Source organism: Colias eurytheme, chromosome 24, assembly GCF_061535395.1.
Source record: "Colias eurytheme isolate Ceu_HAF_F1 chromosome 24, ilColEury1 Martin Lab GWU primary, whole genome shotgun sequence".
NCBI lineage: Eukaryota > Metazoa > Arthropoda > Insecta > Lepidoptera > Pieridae > Colias > Colias eurytheme.
In genome coordinates this window covers 6,966,471-6,987,329 of record NC_143003.1, presented here as the reverse complement: position 1 = coordinate 6,987,329, position 20,859 = coordinate 6,966,471, and the positions used below count along the sequence as shown (strand labels likewise).

At 35.9% G+C, this 20,859-nt stretch overlaps 1 protein-coding gene across 1 annotated transcript in view; it reads right to left on the bottom strand.

The window, feature by feature from the left end:
* bt (projectin protein bent) overlaps nucleotides 1–20,859 on the bottom strand; it is a 152,059-nt gene that overhangs the window by 70,584 nt on the left and 60,616 nt on the right. The window contains exons 90-109 of the mRNA XM_090115688.1: nucleotides 20,226–20,382; nucleotides 19,128–19,325; nucleotides 15,896–16,155; nucleotides 15,306–15,456; nucleotides 13,959–14,240; nucleotides 13,136–13,276; nucleotides 12,490–12,648; nucleotides 11,746–11,884; nucleotides 10,945–11,108; nucleotides 10,194–10,507; nucleotides 9,395–9,662; nucleotides 8,503–8,663; nucleotides 7,661–7,802; nucleotides 5,829–5,937; nucleotides 5,007–5,211; nucleotides 2,520–2,787; nucleotides 2,043–2,203; nucleotides 1,708–1,852; nucleotides 1,140–1,292; nucleotides 604–732 (exon numbers count right to left, since the gene is read on the bottom strand). Of these exons, the coding sequence (XP_089971814.1) occupies nucleotides 604–732; nucleotides 1,140–1,292; nucleotides 1,708–1,852; nucleotides 2,043–2,203; nucleotides 2,520–2,787; nucleotides 5,007–5,211; nucleotides 5,829–5,937; nucleotides 7,661–7,802; nucleotides 8,503–8,663; nucleotides 9,395–9,662; nucleotides 10,194–10,507; nucleotides 10,945–11,108; nucleotides 11,746–11,884; nucleotides 12,490–12,648; nucleotides 13,136–13,276; nucleotides 13,959–14,240; nucleotides 15,306–15,456; nucleotides 15,896–16,155; nucleotides 19,128–19,325; nucleotides 20,226–20,382 (3,706 nt within the window). The remainder of the gene's footprint in view (nucleotides 1–603; nucleotides 733–1,139; nucleotides 1,293–1,707; nucleotides 1,853–2,042; nucleotides 2,204–2,519; nucleotides 2,788–5,006; nucleotides 5,212–5,828; nucleotides 5,938–7,660; nucleotides 7,803–8,502; nucleotides 8,664–9,394; nucleotides 9,663–10,193; nucleotides 10,508–10,944; nucleotides 11,109–11,745; nucleotides 11,885–12,489; nucleotides 12,649–13,135; nucleotides 13,277–13,958; nucleotides 14,241–15,305; nucleotides 15,457–15,895; nucleotides 16,156–19,127; nucleotides 19,326–20,225; nucleotides 20,383–20,859) is intronic.

Sequence of the window (20,859 nt, the reverse complement as noted above, 5' to 3'; positions counted from 1 at the left end):
CTGGTAATAAAGTGGAAATATGTAGTTTGAAAGTGAAAGAGATAGGACAGTACATGGTCAAATTTATTAATATCGATGTAAAATCAAAAATTGTATATATTTTATATATAATATATACAAAACATATAACATTTATTACATTATCTATGATTATTATGTATGCTTTGGATAAAAAAGCGCAGCTTATTTGTCCATAAAAGGCCGGCAAAGCACCTGTAACACTTCTAGTGATACAAGTATTTATGGGCGGTGGTGACCACTTAACATCAGGTGGCCCATCTGCTCTTTTGCTTGCTCTGACATAAAAAAAAAGTTGTTGCTGATCAAGTTCAATGTCAAATTTAACTTGTCTGAAAAGGCTGATGTAATAACTGGTGTTTTTTTTTAATCTCAACTTATAATTAAGAATTCCTATTCAATTCAACTATAAAATATATAACATTAACTTTCCGACATCATTTAACATTGATAAATATCCTATCTCCTTCATTACAAACAATAATGCTCTTTCACTTTCAAACAATTTCTCTTAAGAAAAATATGTCAGCTTAAAAAATAACCTTATATGCATATAAATAAGGTTCATCTTCCACTGCAACTTACCAACAACAGTGATCTCGACTTCAGCGGTGTCTTGACCATACTTATTGGTGGCTTGGATCTTGTAAGTGCCAGAGTCCTTTCTGCGCGGGCTTGAGTGTTGGTACTTGCTCAAGTAGGGCACGTTCACCACTGAAAGATGTACAAAAATATAAATAAAATATATTTTGAAAACATTTACGTTTTGCGGGGTAATTGTTGATAAAATGTATTTTGAAAAGATTATATGGGGTCTTAGAAACGAGCTGATCCATGAATTGAGGTACGATGGTATTAACAACAGAATTTTTTTGAAAAAATTTTTTTAGATCACTTCGTTTTTCAATCTAACAGGTATATTTCTATGATACCACAACATCTATAGTAATACAATTCATAGCACGTTGTTTGTGTTGTGAAAGACTTATACATGGCAATGAAAATACTTTATTTATTTTCCTAAGATATCTATCTATATCGTATTCTGTTTACTGCAGATTTTTTTTTGTAACCTGCCCATCCTGTAAGCACTAAATAAATATTATTAAAAAAATACATACACTTCAACCCGTTGCCACTAGTGACCATCTTGCCATTGAGCGACCAGGCCACATCCGGTGGGGGTTCGCCAGACACTTTAACGTCGAGAGATATCGGCTCGCCTTCACGCACTTTGATGGCGCGGAGGCTGCGACGGTCGATCTTTGGTGCCACTGAAATATAGAAAAAAAGTCAAATAAAATCATTTATTGCATACAAACATACAAACATATTTGCAATCTTGCGCAGGTATTGCAATACATAGGATCATAATTGAAGCGCTCCTTGCGTGAAGATAATATCAAGCCAATTAGGTAGAAAACCGCTTTTATTATATACTTTTTTATATTCATATGTGCTAGTTTATAACAAGCACTTTTATTTTGATTTTGTAATATATCTGTTTGCTGTTAGCTGCCCCAACAAAAATGAATAAAATAAGTTTTTACAAAATACTCTATGATTTTCCAGTACAAAATTGGCAAAATGTGGTCGATCAATACTTTAGGTTCACCTTACAGCTTAAAGCTTAACCTAATTGATATTATAGATAATAATATATATTATGTATATGTAATAAATACTCACATCTCCTAGGTTTGCAAGTGACAGACTTGCTAGCGTCACTGGGTTCCCCGGGCCCGGCTTCGTTCACGGCTCTGACGCGGAACTCGTATTCAGTACCTTCGTCGAGATTACCAACTGTGGCTTTCTCGTTGTCATTTGGACCGACCTGTTGGAATAAAAAAATATAAACATCTTTATTGATGTAAATCAATAAACACAATACACTAATATCTGACGTGACATGTTGTGACGTGTGGTGTCGTGACGTGTCGTGTTGTTACATGACGTGACGTGTTGTTTTATAAATATTGTGTCTGTTGTAATATTTCATAATTTATTTTTTATTGTGTACTAACCTCACAGGCCTTCACCCACTTGGGCGATCCGACCTCCCTCTTTTCAATGATGTATCCAGTGATGGGGGCGCCGCCATCTTTGATCGGCTTCTGCCACTTGAGGTCCACGTGGTCCTTGTCCCAGTCGACCACTTCCGGTGTTCCGGGCTTGCCGGGCTCGTCTGGAAATGAATTTTAAGGTAATTTAACGGAAGGTTCAATATTGTTTGATATGTTTTATTTAATATTTTTTATGATTATGTTTCGTTTATAGCACCTTGATTGTTATCAAAACGTACGAACGAACATACTATTATATAATATTATAAGTTTTATGATCGTCTATAAAAATTTTGTGGTTGTACACGTACAAGCTTAGAAGCGATTTTTGTCACAAACATATTTTTTTGTCCGAATCTAACCTACTATATGATAATATAATTTTGAACACACATTTATAGAATACCAGAGCCAATATCACAAAATATCAAAACTCACCGAACGGATTCTTAGCAATAATCGACTGTTCTCCCTCTAGCGGCTCCGAAACACCCTCATTATTGACCGCAGACACCCTGAACTTGTACTCATGCCCTGGCACCAGGTTCTCAACCTCAGCCTTCGGATCCTTGGTCTTCATGGCCGGGAGCCATCTACCGGTTTCTGTGTCCAGTTTCTCGACCAGGTAATGGTCGATTGGAGCTCCGCCATCGTCGAGTGGTGCGTTCCATTTGAGCGTGCAACCCTCTTTGTGCACGTCGGATATCTGGGGAGAATATTTATTTGATTAGTAAAATGGAATTGGATGATTAAATAAAGATAAATCATGTTTATGCGGTCGAATTTTTCTACTGATGATAACAAAAGGAATAAATAAAAAGACAAGTGTTACATAATATGTGGATGATTCAAAATATAAATTCAGAACTGATTGCATAATAGGGCACGGAATTATAAAGAATTATGCACCTTGTTAAAAATCATCCTACAATATAGAAATATCAATACATATGCCTGATAATTTAATCCCATTCCATAAATTCTTATATATTTGCTCGTGTTTTACTCAGAAACAATATTATTCTAGCGATTCAATAATAAGTTGAAAGTTTTTAATGTTCATTTGCAACATTTTAGCAAGAAGCTAAAACTATTAGTATCCCTAACTACAAATAAGCTCCGTAATTTCTGATAGGATTTTTGACGTAATTCGATAGAGCCGGCTGCACGCACGAAAAACATGACTCATGCGGCGTTACCTCGCTCTGAGGCGTTCCATGTAAGGCTTGAAGTGCAAGCGAGAGCGCGGAACGAGCGACAAAGAAGCACAATCGGACGTTGTCACGTTCAACTATCGTCAGTAAACCGACTTTACAGACAACCAATTTTTTTTATCGTTTTTACTTTGTTATAAAAGCAAAACATGAATAAGCGAAATCTAATTCGAAACTAATTGCACCATAAAACGAGAAATAAAAAATAACTGCCACAAATCGTCATCTTATAAATTAATTGGATAATCGTGTATTACTCGATCGTAATATTATTCTAGCGGATCAATAGGATATTGGTCAAAATTTTACCAATAGTATCTATATATTAAACTACTAGACCGGGAGATACTGACACAAAATTTCGAATCATTTGTAACAGGATGGCGGTTCTACAGGGGTCTTAGTACGCAATGACAAAAAGAAAAACGATGGTGTGAACGCTGGTACCGGCGGCTTAGTCGCGTGGGCGTTAGTCGAACTCGTCGGAAAAATAGCGAAGTCAAACGATTTGTAACACAAAAATTTTAGAATTTACCGATAGCCCATAAAAAAGAAGTAGGCGGTAGTGTCATGCCATACTTTTCCGGTGTGACTTACAGCCCACCATACCGACGCGAATGTGTTGATTTAAAAAAAACAATTCAACCATTTGTACCAGGCTAACTTTTGCACAGGTAACCATCGTCGTGCAGCCATTTACGAAAATCGCCATGCCATACTTTTCGGACGATTCCAAATGGTCGCCATACCGCCGAAAATCTGCAAATTTTTTTTTCGCCGTACCATTTGTAACACCCTAAATTTTTTTTTCAACAACTCCTGAATGATTATAAATAGAAGTGTGATAATGCCATACCTGTGGGAGGTGGCGAATGTGTATAAGATTTTTTTTTATTGTATGATTTTATTCGTATTTTGAACGATTTGTAACAGTATGGCATTAATCTTTCCCATAAGTTTGAGGTTCAACAAATATAAATACAAAATTTCAAAGATCTAGGTGGTAGAAATTAATTTATAGAAGTTCACTTCTATAAATTAATAATAAATTTATTTATGAAGTATGGCAGCACTTTTTCCCCCTACTAGAAGTATGGCAAATATAATAATGGTCACATTTTATCAAATACTCTCCAAAAATCCAAATGCAATACTGGTACAAAAAGTTTGGCGAAAAAAAAAATTTTTGCAGATTTTCGGCGGTATGGCGACCATTTGGAATCGTCCGAAAAGTATGGTATGGTGATTTTCATAAATGGCTACACGACTATGGTTACCTGTGCAAAAGTTAGCCTGGTACAAATGGTTGAATTGTTTTTTTTTAAATCAACACATTTGCGTCGGTATGGCGGGCTGTAAGTCACACCGGAAAAGTATGGCATGACACTACCGCCTACTTCTTTTTATGGGCTATCGGTAAATTCTAAAATTTTTGTGTTACAAATCGTTTGACTTTCGCTATTTTTACGACGAGTTCGACTAACGCCCACGCGACTAAGCCGCCGGTACCAGTGTTCACACCATCGTTTTTCTTTTTGTCATTGCGTACTAAGACCCCTGTAGAACCGCCATCCTGTTACAAATGACTCGAAATTTTGTGTCAGTATCTCCCGGTCTATACCGTCATATCGTTAAAAAATTTTACTCTGTCCAGGTTAAGTTAAACTATTTCTTTTTGAACTTTCTACCAAACATCGCTCATTTTTCTCACCTTCAAAGGCCCCTCAGGTTTAGCGGGCACATCCAGGACAATAACTTGTATAGTGGCTTCATCCTTGCCGCTGCTGTTCTCAGCCTTCAGCACGTATGTACCGCTGTGCTTGCGTGACGCGACAACCACGGATAGCTTCGTTCTGTAGTCTTCTGCGTCTACTGTGAGGTCTTCCCGGGTTGAGAGACGCTCTTTGTTGTGGAACCTGATGGTTTTGGGGGTATTTAGTATGCGGAAATATCAATATGTAGTTAGAAATATGTTAAAATAGAAGGTTATTCATTTCATAAAAAGATCTTTATAAGGCAAAGATGATAACTTATTTATTAAGTGGACAATGAAACATCTTTCAAATAAATGCTAACAAGTTTGAAAATCAGGTATGTATTAAATTCAGTATAATATGCAAGTTTTTTTGCTCATTGCTTACTTTACAAATTGATCTTTTTTTCTGATATATATTTATAAGTCTTATTGCTTTTAAAAGCATCGTGATACACATCTCGAGTGAGTAGAACATGAGTTTTTCTGATTATTTTATAAAACTACTTATTGAAGTGAAACTTCTTTATCGGGGTTGGAAAAAAATTTATTGTAACATTTTTTCGTTACGCGTGACATTATTCCGTTACGCGCCATCTTTTTCTTATCCCTACCACGCGTGATTCGACGTATTTCTGTAAAGTTGCATATAGTAAATTATTTTTTGAAAAATAAGGTCAAAAAGAAGTTTCACTTCTAACGTGTGTACACTAGTTCACGCACACATTTTTTTCTTACTATTGTTCTGATAATAATTATTTTTAATGAAATACATCTTACCAAGTCTTAGTCGGCGGCGGTTCACCGCTGACCTTGACGTCGAGCCTGATGTTCTGTCCCGCCTTCAGAGTCAGGTCGCGCATGTTTGTGCGATCGATCTTTGGTGGGGCTGTAAATGATAAAAATAATTTAGTAATATCTATGAGTAATATGCAGTTATTAATTAAATAATAATTTATGATACACAGAAGAATTTAACACTGAAGTTAGACAGAAGAAAACTATTCAAGCTGATTTTGATTAACAATAAGTATGTAGAATATTTTATATACAACTAATTGTGTAGGAGATACTACACATCTCAACTATTATAATATTATTACACTTGATATAATTATTATTGGTCCTTCAAGTCGGATGAACAACAGTTGCTTCAAAAATAGAGAAAGAGTTAACTATGTAGTGTTAGTAGTGGAGATATAGAATAATTTGTAACTACATTCTAGATACAAAAAACTCAACTATAAGTGTAAATCACACAGACATGTATCAAGATAGACTAAGCGAGTGTATGTACTTCCCGTGTCCAAACTAAGTTTATGAACCTTACTTGACGCTGGCCTACACTCAGTCCGCGCTTGCAGTTCGCCAAGGAAAGACGTGAAGCTGAATAAAGTAAAATGCCGAATTGCGCCGTTATAAACTGTAGAAACTCCACAGCTGTGAGTGGCCGAGTTATCGGAGATGTTTCCTTCCACCGGTAAGTAATTTTCTAATCAGAATATGCACTATTTATTTTAAAATCAAATAACGAATATCTGTGGAAAACGATCGTGACAAACATGGATACCAAACCATACGGAATGATTCGGAATACATTGCGGCTTTTACTTGGCACGGTAAAGATCGCGTCGTATGATAACAAGCAATGAATAGCGTCTTCTCATTTTTCTGTTCTCATTTTTCTGTCCAATTTTGTGGTTAGTGATGTTCATTTGATGCAACAGTTCTCGATTCTAATCGATTTTATAATCGAACAGAAAAATGATAATTTGAAGGAGCAATTTTTCAGAAAAAAAGGCATAGATTTTTTTTGTCATTTAATACGACTTGACCTAGAACTTTTAAGTATTTTAATACAAAGATACTAAAAATAAATATTATGACATGGACGCCATTAGTTAAAGTGTCATCTTGGGAGTTTTTTAAGAAAACTCCTTATTGCTTAGACTATGTCTGTTTTTTCAGTTTTCCAAGTAACCCGAACATAAAAGAAAAATGGATCGATGCAACGGGACATAAAGATTGATTGATTGACAGTTTCATTACTTTCTTTCGATGGCCTCTCTAGTACGTAGTACATGGTAACACAATGGGCATATGTAAGAAAAAGCTAAAACACATTAGTTTACTTGTTAGAATATTAAAAGGTTTATAACTTTATTTTATCATTCCTCTGTCTATGGTAATTATCATTTTTCTGTCTTGAATCGATTTAGTAATCGATTACGATTCATTTATTCTACCTAGACATAGATCTAGTTTGATCTGATATCTTTCGATTTACTTCGATGGGATAGGACGATACTAGAATCACCGCGCGAGTGGCGTCCTAATCGATTAAGCGTAAAATGAAATTACCATCACTAAAAAGCGCTCGTGACGTCATAACGCGTCAAGGTCAGTACAAAAAATATGACACGCTTGGTTTTCATACAGATCGCGGTACTTGCGTAGTCTATCTATGTCTGTGGTAAATCATATATTTGATATTATTGCAGGTCCTTCGAGCCGGACGAAAACACTTCTTCCGAAAAATAGTATAAGAGTCGTTGAAATTCATACAAAATCTTCATCCAAAAAAAATATATTAATAGTTTGATATAACTAACCAAATCTATCCTTAGCCAGCAAGTTGTCCGTGGGCGCGGAGGCCTTTCCAGGGCCGGCCTTGTTGATCGCCTTCACACGGAATTGGTACGTCTTGCCTTCGATCAGATCTGGCACGCGGGCTTCTGTTTTGTTGCCGGGCACCTGGAAATTATATTTATAAATTAGATACAGATATGTATAGGAAATTGAAATTTAATTAATAAATAAAATACACATTATGATTAGTCTGTATGAGATGGTATGAAACAATAAGTCTCACGAAACTTTGATCTGGGTAGCAGAAATAAATTCGTTAGAAATTTTAGTGACAAACTGAATTCGTGTGAAATAAAAGGTTTTCCGGTTTTGGAATTGAGAATGCACGTTTTGAAAAATAAAACTATCATCAGTTAAATGAAATTTTCTTTTACTTCAATGTCGATTCTGTAGATGTTTAATAGTCAATATTAAATAATTAATGTCCAAAATGAAAAGATGCATGGTTTTTCATATCGTTTAATTTTTGAAGTGAAAACTTTTTTAGCGGCGTTGAGCACTTTTTCTGTAATGGGTATAAAATCTTAAACTCGCGTCAGGACACGTGACCTGATCGAAAAAGCGAGACGGATACCATTCCAAAATATCAAACATGCTCGACGTTAATAATCAAGTTTTCACTTCTGCCGGCACTCCCGGAGTGCAACACGTCTTTTTTTTTAAATATAATGAATTAAAAATTAATTCAACGTGGAGGACTACAAGGATTGTAAGAAATAAGTGTAGAAACCAGTTCGGGGTGATAAAATATGACGAAACCGTATAAATTAGCATCGATATAGGTAAATAGGTAACTCTTACTAACCTCAACAGCCTTCACCCACTTGCCAGTATCGCGGTCCTTCTTCTCCACAATATACCCAGTGATGGGAGCCCCACCATCGTCCGTGGGTTTCTCCCACTTGAGGTCCGCGTGGTTGGCGCTCCAATCTTTGATGTCTGGCTTGCCGGGAGCGTCTGGTTCGCCTGTAAACATATAAATATAGTAAAACAAAACATTTAAAGTGTAAGAAAACATTAAGTATTGAAAAAGAAACACTCAGAACATTTATGGCCGTTCCCAATATTCAAACTACGGTTATAGATAGACAGCTATCTCCGATAGCTAGTAAGGTTCTATCTATCGTAAGATAGATACGATATTGGGAACGGCCATTACTGGCTGACAGCTGTCGGAACGTTATTGGACCGCTCTAATAGACAAATTCAAAGAGAAAAATATACCTCTAGAAAGCAGTTAGACCTCCAGACGATAGATAGTGATCAGAGATAGTTTAGCTTATCGCTAGTAAGCTTATTGGGACGCCAAAACAAAAGATAGATAGCATTTTCTATCTATTAGAGTACATATAAACACAGTACACTTAAACTTTATTAAGATATAGATGTAGACAAAGGCAAAATATTTTTTAATACTGTACTTTTTGTAAGCAGTAAATGAGTTACCATAAAATGGGAATGCCGCGATAAGAAACGCGGTAATTACTCTTTTTGAAGTCTATTTTTTTCTATGTTTTGTATCCGGATTGTAAAAATATTTTATTAATTATCATACGTTACCTCTTTAGGATTCCAGAATGCGTTAAAATAAAAAAAGACAAAGTTACAAAACATTTTCCAGTAATTACACATTGAACTAAATATCATGTGAACATCTGTAGGTTTACGAGGCATTGATAAAAATGAAATGAACTCACCATACGGATTCTTAGCAGTTGTAGCCGTTTCCGTCACTAACGGTTCACTTTCACCCTCAGGGTTGACCGCCTTCACTCGGAACATGTAATCCTTGCCCTCATTGAGGCCTGTGACGTCAGCTTCCGGTACCTTAGTGGTACATACAGGTACCCATCTTCCGGTCTCGGTGTCCATACGTTCGACCACATAGCTCTCGATTGGTTCACCACCATCGTCTTCTGGGGCTTCCCATTGGAGCTTGCAGCCGTCCGCTTTGACGTCCGATACCTGGGATTGAGGTTAATTGAGGTATTTGCTACGAATATTATGTCACATTCAAGATAAATTATAAGATTATCTGTAGGCAAATATAATAAATAAAAGGTAGTTAGAATTATAAAGACTTATTGCGTCTGCAATGGCAATAATCATCAATATTTGATGTCCTATGCTACATTAATAAATCATCAATAATCAAAAAATAATAATTTTAGTAAAGAACAGCAAAAATTTTAACTAGTCGTTTTACGAAAGCCTAATTTATTTACGCTATAGCAACTTCTTCATTTGAACACTTACTGGACATAGCAATAACCGGGAAAATCAAATGCACTTAATCAAGCAATCAATCAAGCATTGGGGCCTTCAAGAAAAGAGCTTATTTGTCCATAAAAGGCCGGCAAAGCACCTGCAACACTTCTAGTGTTACAAGTGTTTATGGGCGGTGGTGACCACTTAACAGCAGGTGGCCCACCTGCCCCTTTGCTTGCTCTGACATAAAAAAGCAGCTTAAAAAGCTTAATAAAGCAATCTACCAACCTTCAAAGGTCCCTTCGGTTTAGCCGGCTTGCTGACCACAGTGACCTCAATCTCTACACTATCCACGCCTGTATCATTCTTCGCAGTCACCACGTATTTTCCACCATCAGCTCTAGTGACCTTCTGGAGTACGAAGGTCGTATGGTAATCTTGGTTCTCGATCTTGAGACGCTCATCAGATTTTAGGACCTGGTCATTACGGGTCCAGGTAATTGTTGGTTCGGGTTCTCCTTTGACATCTGCTTCGAATTTAAGCGTCTGCCCCACTTTGATCTTGCGCTTTTGAAGGTTCTTGCGGTCGATGTGCGGTGCCACTGTATATTGAAATATATTGTAATAAATATACAAGAAATATAAAAATATGCCATAATTATAGGATATTTTATGGGATTTGAATAAATTTGATGTATTATGGGATTTGAGTAAATTTGCTGTATGTTATACTTTGTATGTTTATAACCATGGATCAGTTACTCTATGACATAAAAAATAAAAAATTGTTAGAATGCATGTTTTGAAACAAAATATTTTTTTAATTAAATGGTATGCGGGCATATTTCACCTAATAGCATTTTATAATTTCCTACAATAAAAATATCCATACAGCACTGTGTTAATAGTCAAATTCAAAATCACATTCAAATGAAGGATCATTATTAAATCTAAACATTATGTGCACACATTTGAGTGTACCGTTTTATTTTCATGTTTTTATATTATTGAATATATTGTACTTCAGGGTACTACTCACAGAATCTCGGCTTAGCAACCACCGACTTGCTGGGCTCCGAGGGTTCACCAGGTCCAGCCTTATTCACCGCAATCACGCGGAACTGGTACTCGTGTCCTTCCTCCACGTCTGTAACGCGGCCGGTCGGACGCTCGCCCGTTGTGCGCAGACAGTCTGACCAGACTCTGGTGGAAAAAATTATACATTATGAGGAGAAATAGGAAAAAAATTGTAAATTGTAAGACGCAATTACAGTTTTCAGTTTGACACTGGTATTACCTTTATTGTGATATTTAGATTTTTCTCTTAAAATTTTTATAAATTTATGACATATTTCAAGGATTATTAAATGCTATTTTACAATGTACACAACATGGCAATCTATAAAAAAAATGAGGTGAATCAATTATAAAAATATTATGTATGCTTTAATTCATACTAATTTTCTACATGTGAATAATTTTAATTAACTACAATATATTGTGAATAATTTGTTCTTTTTGATACAATACAAACATTCTGGTTAGATTGTACCTTCATTTTATAAGATTTAATTATATAAGTTAGGGCCGATTTTTCAATGCTTGGATAAAACTTATCCGTCCAATAAAGTATTACACGATAATATTAAAATGTCACGTAAACTGTCAAATACGGGCAATTAGAATACGTTTTTACAATGGTAGTTTTATACATTATTCGACGAATAAGTTTTATCCAAACATTGAAAAATCGGCCCTTAAACGAATAGCATTTTCTCTAAATATAGAATATAAAATAAAATAAGAGCTTATCAAAATTTAGAATTAAATAACTACGCACCTGCTACCCTTCTCCCTTTTCTGAATAATATATCCAGTGATGGGAGCACCTCCATCTTCCTTTGGTGGAGACCATTCCAGGTCCACGAAGTCTTTGTCCCAGTTCCGTGGTTCTGGTCTTCCGGGCTTGCCGGGCTCGTCTGTAATATGTTCATTACGTTATAAATTATACAATAAAACTTAAAAAAGTATAGGAAGATCCCAAATTTTTCAAAATTAAGTTCGATTAAGAATGAAGTGTTGGAAAAAAATACTTATTTATGACATTAACTTTTGTAAAATTTTGCATAAGTAAGTATGTTTAAGTGGATCTCAAATATTATTGTACTGTAGTTGTGAAGTTCAAAATGTAACTTTATTATACTCTTTAGAAGTGAAACTTCTTTATCGGGGTTGGAAAAAAATTTAGTGTAACATTTTTTGTTACGCGTGACATTTTTCCGTTACTTATTTTATTATTATTTACTTTAACGCAGAGAACCTTAATATTCAGTATGTATTGCACGATTATTTCTATTTAAGGGCAAACATCTTCCTGAAAGGCAATATTCTACTGATTTTTTGAAATGAAACTTCTTTATCAGGGTTGGACAAAAATTTAGTGTAACATTTTTGCGTTACGCCGTACGCGTGACATTTTTGCGTTACGCCGTACGCGTGACATTTTTAAGGTCATAAAGAAGTTTCACTTCTTACGTGTGTACTCTAGTGCACGCATACATTTTTTTATCCAATCATTACTCACCAAACGGATTCTTAGCAATAATAGTCTTCTCGGTCTCCAGTTCCTCCGACTCGCCCTCCTTGTTGACGGCCTTCACGCGGAACTTGTACGGTTTGCCCTCTTGGAGGCCGGCCACGTTGGCCTTGCAGTCCTTGGCCGTGCCGCATGGGATCCATTGGCCTGGAAGAATATGGCGAATATGAATATAGGGTTTTTTTTTAGTCTGATCAGTTAGCATTTTATCTTCAACTTTCGATGATTTAAATGTGCTTTTATTTTATTTTTTATTTATTTATATCAGGCTGTATTGCCCATATATTAGCTTATAGCATATATTGCTAGTAACAAGCTGTACTTATTCTAGTCTTAGAAAAACTAAACCATGTCTAGATGAATAAATAAATCCTTAAGTTTGAATTTATTTGATCTGGACAAAAAATACGCAGATATATTATTTATTTGCCAGAGGCTATCTGGCCCCGAACTTTGATTAAATTCCATAAAAATTTTGGATATACACTATTACAATTTTGAATACGCATTATTAACCAAAATTAAAGTAATACTACAAAATTAGACCAAGAATATCTACCAAAAAAGGTCTCATATAAAAAATTTGTTATTATTGTTCTTTTTATATATTTTTTTTTGGGCAAAGTTAACATACCAGTAAGCGGATCGAGTTTCTCAATCTCATAATACTCGATGGGCGAACCGCCATCGTCCTCCGGCTTCTGCCACGTCAGTGTGCAACTGTTCTTTGTGACGTCGGATACTTCTAGCGGGCCCTTGGGCTTGGATGGTTTACCTGGACAAAATTATATTGAATAAATAATTTGCACCAACATAATTGCAAAAAATATTTTGAAGTGAAACTTCTTTAGGCGCATTGAGAGTAAAATTTCAAGGTCGCGTCATGGCAATAGCATCACGTCTTGGAGAAAGGCAACATTTTTGGTATTTTGGAATCTTGTTAAAGAAGTTTCACTTCTAATACGTGTGCTCGGCATACACGCTTTTCTCGATGTGAATGTAATGACGTAAATGTTAATTGATGACAAAGTAATATACAATATTTAAAGAAAGAGTAAAGACACAAGATTTAAATTATTGACTTAACATACAGCAGAAATACAGAAGATTTGATAGTTAAGAAAATGGACTGAAAAATAGACAGTATTACAATCCTTTTCTAAATATTTTTTATACTATGATTGAGATAATATATGTAATGCGAATCAGAAAAATATACAGAAAAAGGGATTCAAAAGGATTATCTTATCACACTATGTAACTAATTGATGCAGAACTTTGTCGAGCTTTAAAGCGTACATAGCATAAAATATTCAATTGGTTTGATTTAACATTTTAAGTGAACTAGCTTTGCACTGCGGTTTTACCCGCATGTTTAAAAAATATTAAATAGTTATACAGTTTTGACTTTCCGACCATTTTATTATCTGCATTGATTAATAGTTAACCCAACTCACCAACAATAATAATCTCCACATCCGCTTCATCTTCACCAACTTCATTCTTCGCCTTAATGGTGTATTTGCCGCTATTGGCGCGTTTGCTCTTGGTCATCAGGAACTTGGTGTTATAGTCCACGTTGATGATCTCCAGATTGTCCCTGTTGGCCAACTGTTGGCCATTGAAGTGCCAAGTGACAGTGGCCGGTGGTTCGCCGAACACCTTAATGTCCAGGGAAACTGGGAGACCAGCTTTGACAGTGATAGGGTTCAGGTTGGTGCGGTCGATACGGGGTTTCACTGTAAAATAAAGTTAAGAATGTATTGTAAGAATGTATGTTTTGTACCAAGGAGACTGTGCAATTTGTTTGTTCAATGATCCAGTCTTCTATATATTAAAGTCCTTTTCATTTAGGATGATTCCTGTGACACTTCATCGTGTTCCGAATTACGTATTTTATGTTTAAAAAGTCAAAATAATTTTAGTGCATAATATTTTTATTTTATGGCGGCATTATTACCAAAAATATAAAAATGAAACATCTTAAGCTTATAAATCAAAAACAGTATTGTTTAGTTTAATATAATGAAAAATAAAATAAAATAACACAAAAATATAATACCTACGCAATTCGTGTACATGAAATGGATCGTTGAAAAATCATAGAGTTGGAAAATCATTTAATCGGCGCCCATCTTGTGATCGTTTGTCAATCGAGTCAATCGTCTGTACGAGTACGTTAGCCTTGTATACAAGTTGCATTTTTATATTGATACTTTACGTGGTATTCTGTTATTTTTACTAATTGTTATTGTTGACTTTTTGTTGCTGTTGTTTGCTAAGTTTACTTAGTTAATTGTTGGCGAAATGCCGAAAAAACTAATTTTGGTACTTTATTCAAATCGATTTCATTTCCATATAGAATATTATCGATTATCGGAAACAATTGATATGATTTCAGTAACCGACATCTCTACACGTGTCAAAAATCGATGTGTCACAGAACTCATCTTAGGTGGAAAGGACTATAATAAGTCTATGTGTTTTAGTAAGTTTGAAATTGGAAACAATTTTAAAGGAACATCAAAGGGATACATATTTAGTTTCTATTAAATAGAAATTGCTGTAGATCTTTCTAATTATATAAAGGGCATAATGTATTTTCCAAAGAGTACAAATTTTTCAAAAGTAATGTTATTTTAGACTGTAGCATTTATTGTAGGTTGTTTTATTATTATTGTCAGATGACATCATCATAGATATGATGCCAATAACTTTGAAAATCTTGAAAACAAACGATTTTTTCTTGTCTTTGGTCTTTTATTGTCCACTGAAAAAAAACGAAATTAAATTTATATACTTACAGAATCTCGGTTTTGCAGTATGCCAGTTAGTATTCTCTGAGGGTTCAGATTGTCCCGCCTTGTTCACGGCCCTCACTCTAAACTGGTATTGGTTGCCCTCCTCCAGTTTAGGTACTGTTCCTTGGCAGACATTGCCGTGGACTTCCGCCATCTTTAAATTGAGACCATAGAGTTAGTTTGATGATTTTTAAGCCCATCAATGTACATTTTGCCAATTTACAGATCTAAAAACTTTTACATTTAGCATTAATATGACTATTTGTAATTGAAATCAATAGAATGAAACATCATTTCACAACATCCTATTATGTGTCCGTTATAAGTTTTCATATCTTCAAAATAATAAAAAAGAACATATTAATATTATATTCCTAGGCATTTTATCCACTTTACAAGATAAATGTGTTACAAACAAATTATTTACTGTCCCTGTCAAAAAACAATATTTAAGCTGCATTGTTATTTAAATTTTTCATTTCAGATTTCAATCTAATTGTGCTTATAAGTATAGTATTTACATTGGTTTCTTGTCGCAATACAATGTGTTAAAAAATAATTTGTTCTTTTTATAATCGTTATTTTTGCCTCACCTTAACAAATTCCCCACGATCCCTGTCCATAGCTTCAATAATATACCCAGTGATGGGTGCACCATTATCCCTGATGGGCGGTTCCCACTTCAACTTCACGGACTTCTCGTCCCAGTCCACGATGTCAGGTAGACCTGGAGGAGCCGGTACATCATACGGGTTCTTCGCGAGGATTCCGTGGTCGGTTTCCAGGGGTTCCGATTCACCTTCCTCATTGAGGGCCTTGACGCGGAATTGGTAGGTGTGACCTGGTTCTAGGCCTGTGTGTGGAAATTATATTGTTTAAAACTGTCGTAGATATAAATGTAGCGAGATTTATAAACAGTATCATTATTTAGTTGTTTTACGAAAAAGTCAGATTAATGAAAAACACAGGAACACTGTTTTACTGGATGCCTATTTTTATCTATATCCAAGGCATAATTCGAAAGCATCTGATTAATTGATGAGAGATTTTGAATTATTGTTTAACTAGATCTACTTAAACTTACAACAATGTAATTTCAAAAATGTCATAAATACAAAATTACCAGAACTTAAAACGTCAATTTATACATATAGCCAATATTAAAGTAAGATCTATCATCACTGAAGTAATTAAAATAAACTATACAACAAAAGAACTACAGTTAACGGTTTTTTTAGAATCTATGTTCGTAGCTACAAATGACGTATTTTCAATATACACATTTTTCCCCGTATCAACTCAGTGACATTTCATAATTCGAGCAATATCATTTACAATCCTGTCCGTCTTTTTTTTTTTTTTATTAGGTTCACCAAACTGGACATAGCACTACAAAAATAGATATGGTTATTCTATGATACATCACAAGTAATAGGTGCTAGACCTTCTAGAGGTGAACACAGCCTGCAATAATAAGTACGCGAATACATATTTACATTATTACAATATTAACATTATTTAGAAAAATAACATTATGGATCAATTTAAATACAATATTTATGCAATTTTGGAAACTAATTTTTTAAAATGAATTTAGGGATGCGCTAAATATATCGACGTTATTACATACTTTTTCGTTGTAAGCTGAACATATGCGGTGCAATGACGAGTGTTGAGCGTAGTTTGTACGACAAAAGGGAAGACTAAACGTTTTCATGTTAGTGGGACGGCTGAATGGCCTTGGTACATGTATGCTAATTTTTCCTAATAATTGAGAATTATCTATTTTACCATTTATAATTTTGTATAGAAACACGATATCAGAAAGGGTCCGTCTGCTTTCAAGATGTTAGTGAACTTAGCAGATCAAAAAAAAATGTGAGTTCTTATCGCGTGCAGTTGAGTTCTACAGTTCCTGATACTTTTTAGAAATAGTTCTGGCGTTTTTACCTTAACAAACGACATTTGAAAAAACCCGACCTGGACCCGGCTTAACGTGATGCTGAGACGTAATGCTACGACGTGATGCTACGACGTGATGCTACGACGTGATGCTACGGCGTGATGCTACGCTGTGATGCTACGGCGTGATGCTACGGCGTAATGCTACGGCATGTGTTACGGCGTGATGCTACGCTGTGATGCTACGGCGTGATGCTACGGTGTGATGCTACGGCGTAATGCTACGGCATGTGTTACGGCGTGATGCTACGCTGTGATGCTACGGCGTGATGCTACGGTGTGATGCTACGATGTGATGCTACGGCATGATGCTACGGCGTGATGCTACGGCATGATGCTACGGCATGATGCTTGACGTGATGCTACGGCATAATGCTACGGCGTGATGCTACGGCGTAATGTTACGGCGTGATGCTTCGGCATGATGCTACGGCATGATGCTATGACATGATGCTACGGCATGATGCTACGGCATGATGCTACGGCATGAAGCTACGGCATGATGCTACGGCATGATACTACGGCGTGATGCTACGGCATGATGCTATGACATGATGCTACGGCATGATGCTACGGCATGATGCTACGACATGAAGCTACGGCATGATGCTACGGCATGATACTACGGCGTGATGTTACGGCGTGATGCTACGGCATGGTGCTACGGCGTGATGAAATATGACATAAATGAATTTTCTAGTGTTTCATTTTACGCGAGTATTTCTAAAAAGTATCAGGAACTATAGAACTCAACTGCACGCGATAAGAACTCACATTTTTTTTTGATCTGCTAAAAATTATCTACTACGGGAAGTTGGCAGATCATTTTTTCAAATGTCGTTTTTTAAGGTAAAAACGCCAGAACTATTTCTAAAAAGTATCAGGAACTGTAGAACTCAACTGCACGCGATAAGAACTCACATTTTTTTTGATCTGCTCAAAATGATCTGCTAAGTTCACTAACATGCTTTCAAGCGATTTCATTTTAAAGTGCATAAGTCTAGAAGAATAAGACGTTAGGTTACGGCAAAGATTGTGAGTGAAAGATAGGTGGTACAGGAATTGTTTCTGTATCCGTTCCAACCGCTGTATGTGTACGGCATAAGTAGGATTCCACACAGGGCTACAGTATTCGAGGAGAGATCGTACGTAGAAATTAAAAAGCAATACTGGTACTTCAGAGTCATTAAAGAATTTGCTCTGTCTAATGATGAATCCAGAAAGGCGTGCGGCCCTTGTTGCTACCGAGTCCATGTGCTCGCGAAAGTCAACTTTTGAGTCCACTTTTTTAAAATGTGTCCATAATTTTTTTGTCAATTAATGTAATAACATAAAGAACTATAGAAAAATTGCGAAATTTTCTTTTATTATCATAAACGTTAGGGTTTTTGCTATACGTACACGTATGAATTAAAAAAATATCACGTCACGTTCATACCCAAAAATATGCCTTAAAGTGAATAGAGAAATGAGTCACGTGTGACTCATGAACTTATCCCAATTCGTTCGCGAATCATATTTGACTCATTGGACAGGGAAGTTGCTAACACTGACCAGTAACAGTAGCCTCCGTGACTTCAGGGTCTATGGTCCCAGCAGGAGACCACTTCCCAGTGATGGTGTCCATCTTCTCCACGATGACAAACTTTCGCATTTATCCATACTAATATTATAAATGCGAAAGTAACTCTGTCTGTCTGTTACTCAATCACGCCTAAACTACTGAACCAATTTGCATGAAATTTGGTATGGAGATATTTTGATACCCGAGAAAGGACATTTACTTTTTATTGCGAAATATGTACCACGGGCGAAGCCGGGGCGGACCGCTAGTTATATATATAGTAGGATTCTAACACTGACCAGTAACAGTAGCCTCCGTGACATCAGGGTCAATAGTCCCAGCTGGGGACCACTTCCCGGTGATGGTGTCCATCTTCTCCACGATGTATGCGCTGAGCGGCAGACCGCCCGTGTGCTTGGGCTTGCTCCAGGACAACTTGACGTGTTCTGCGTGCACGTCGGACACTTCGAGCGGGCCTTCCGGTTTGCCTGGCTTGTCTGAGGATAAATATATATTAATTATTATTATTGAAATGAAACTTCTTTATCGGGGTTGGAAAAAAATTTAGTGTAACATTTTTTCGTTACGCGTGACATTTTTCCGTTACGCGCCATCTTTTTCTTATCCCTACCACGCGTGATTCGACGTATTTCTATAAAGTTGCATATTATAGTAAATTATTTTTTTGAAAAATAAGGTCATAAAGAAGTTTCACTTCTTACGTGTGTACTCTAGTACACGCATACATTTTTTTAATAATATTATTATGAGAGGCGTCTTTGTTATTTAACGTGGTGCTAAGATGATTTCCTATACATGAAAATATATCAAAAGACTAGTGAAAAGATCAAAACTTTGCAATAAACCACTCAGATTGCTGCGTATATGTACTTTTTTTTGTAGTGAAATAAATTTCGAAAACTTATGGTCATAGAGTAGAAAATACAAAAAAATCTATATTTCATGTTCAAATTATAAGCATTGTAGGAATTCTATGTAGTTCAATTTAAATTTTATATCTCACATAAACTACATATTATGCGAGTATTTGCCAAAAATAAAATTACAAAATACCGAAGTACACTCATTTAAATATTTCCTCAATAAATCATTTCTTTTACAAATTAAAGACTTTTTAACGGATTTTAAACGCGATTTATTCATTATATTATTTTCCCGATGTTTCGAACGTGACCACGCTCGCTGTAAAGTGTTCAAAACGTCGGGAAAATAATATAATGAATAAATCGCGTTTAAAATCCGTTAAAAAGTCTTTAATTTCTAAATGTATAATACTCGCGTAAAATAAAACACTAGAAAATCATTTCTTTCGATATTTCAAATCAAACTACTGTCTATTTATTTTTTCATTTACAACAAAATAATCAACCCCTTACCGAGAACAGTAATCTCAACAGTGGCTTCATCAACACCGGAGTCGTTTTCCGCCTTCAGCGTGTATACACCTGTATTCTTCCAGGACGACTCGAAGATCTGCAGCTTCGTGTTGTAGTCCTCGTTCTCCAGCTTCACACCTGGAGCGGTCTCGATGACCTGGAAGGTTTAGATGTTAGTTCTGGATTGACAGGATGGGAATGAATGGCTAGAATCGGGTTATTTTATACAAATTAATAGTGACTTAAAAGATAGCGAAAAATATTTCAACAACTAGCAAACCCGGCGAACTCCGTTTCGCCACCAGAGACACCTTTTCTTTGCTATAAACCTCACGGAGCCCGAGACCTTTCCAACGAATGCAAAACCGTGGAAATCGGTTCGTGCGCTCTGGAGTTATAGCGTCAGGAAGTAAAACCCGACTTATTTTTATATAGTAGATGATCATTTCTAGTATATTTTTTATGCTATAGTACGATTCAATCTTGATGGCGGTTCGGAAGTTAGGTGCAGGTGCAGGTGCTTGTGCGCACAGTTCTCTTGACGTCCCGCTAATACCTAAAATTTATTTCTGCGCATCGGATCGTACGATGTTTCGAGCCGCCATTAATTTTGAATCGTACTATACTGACTAGT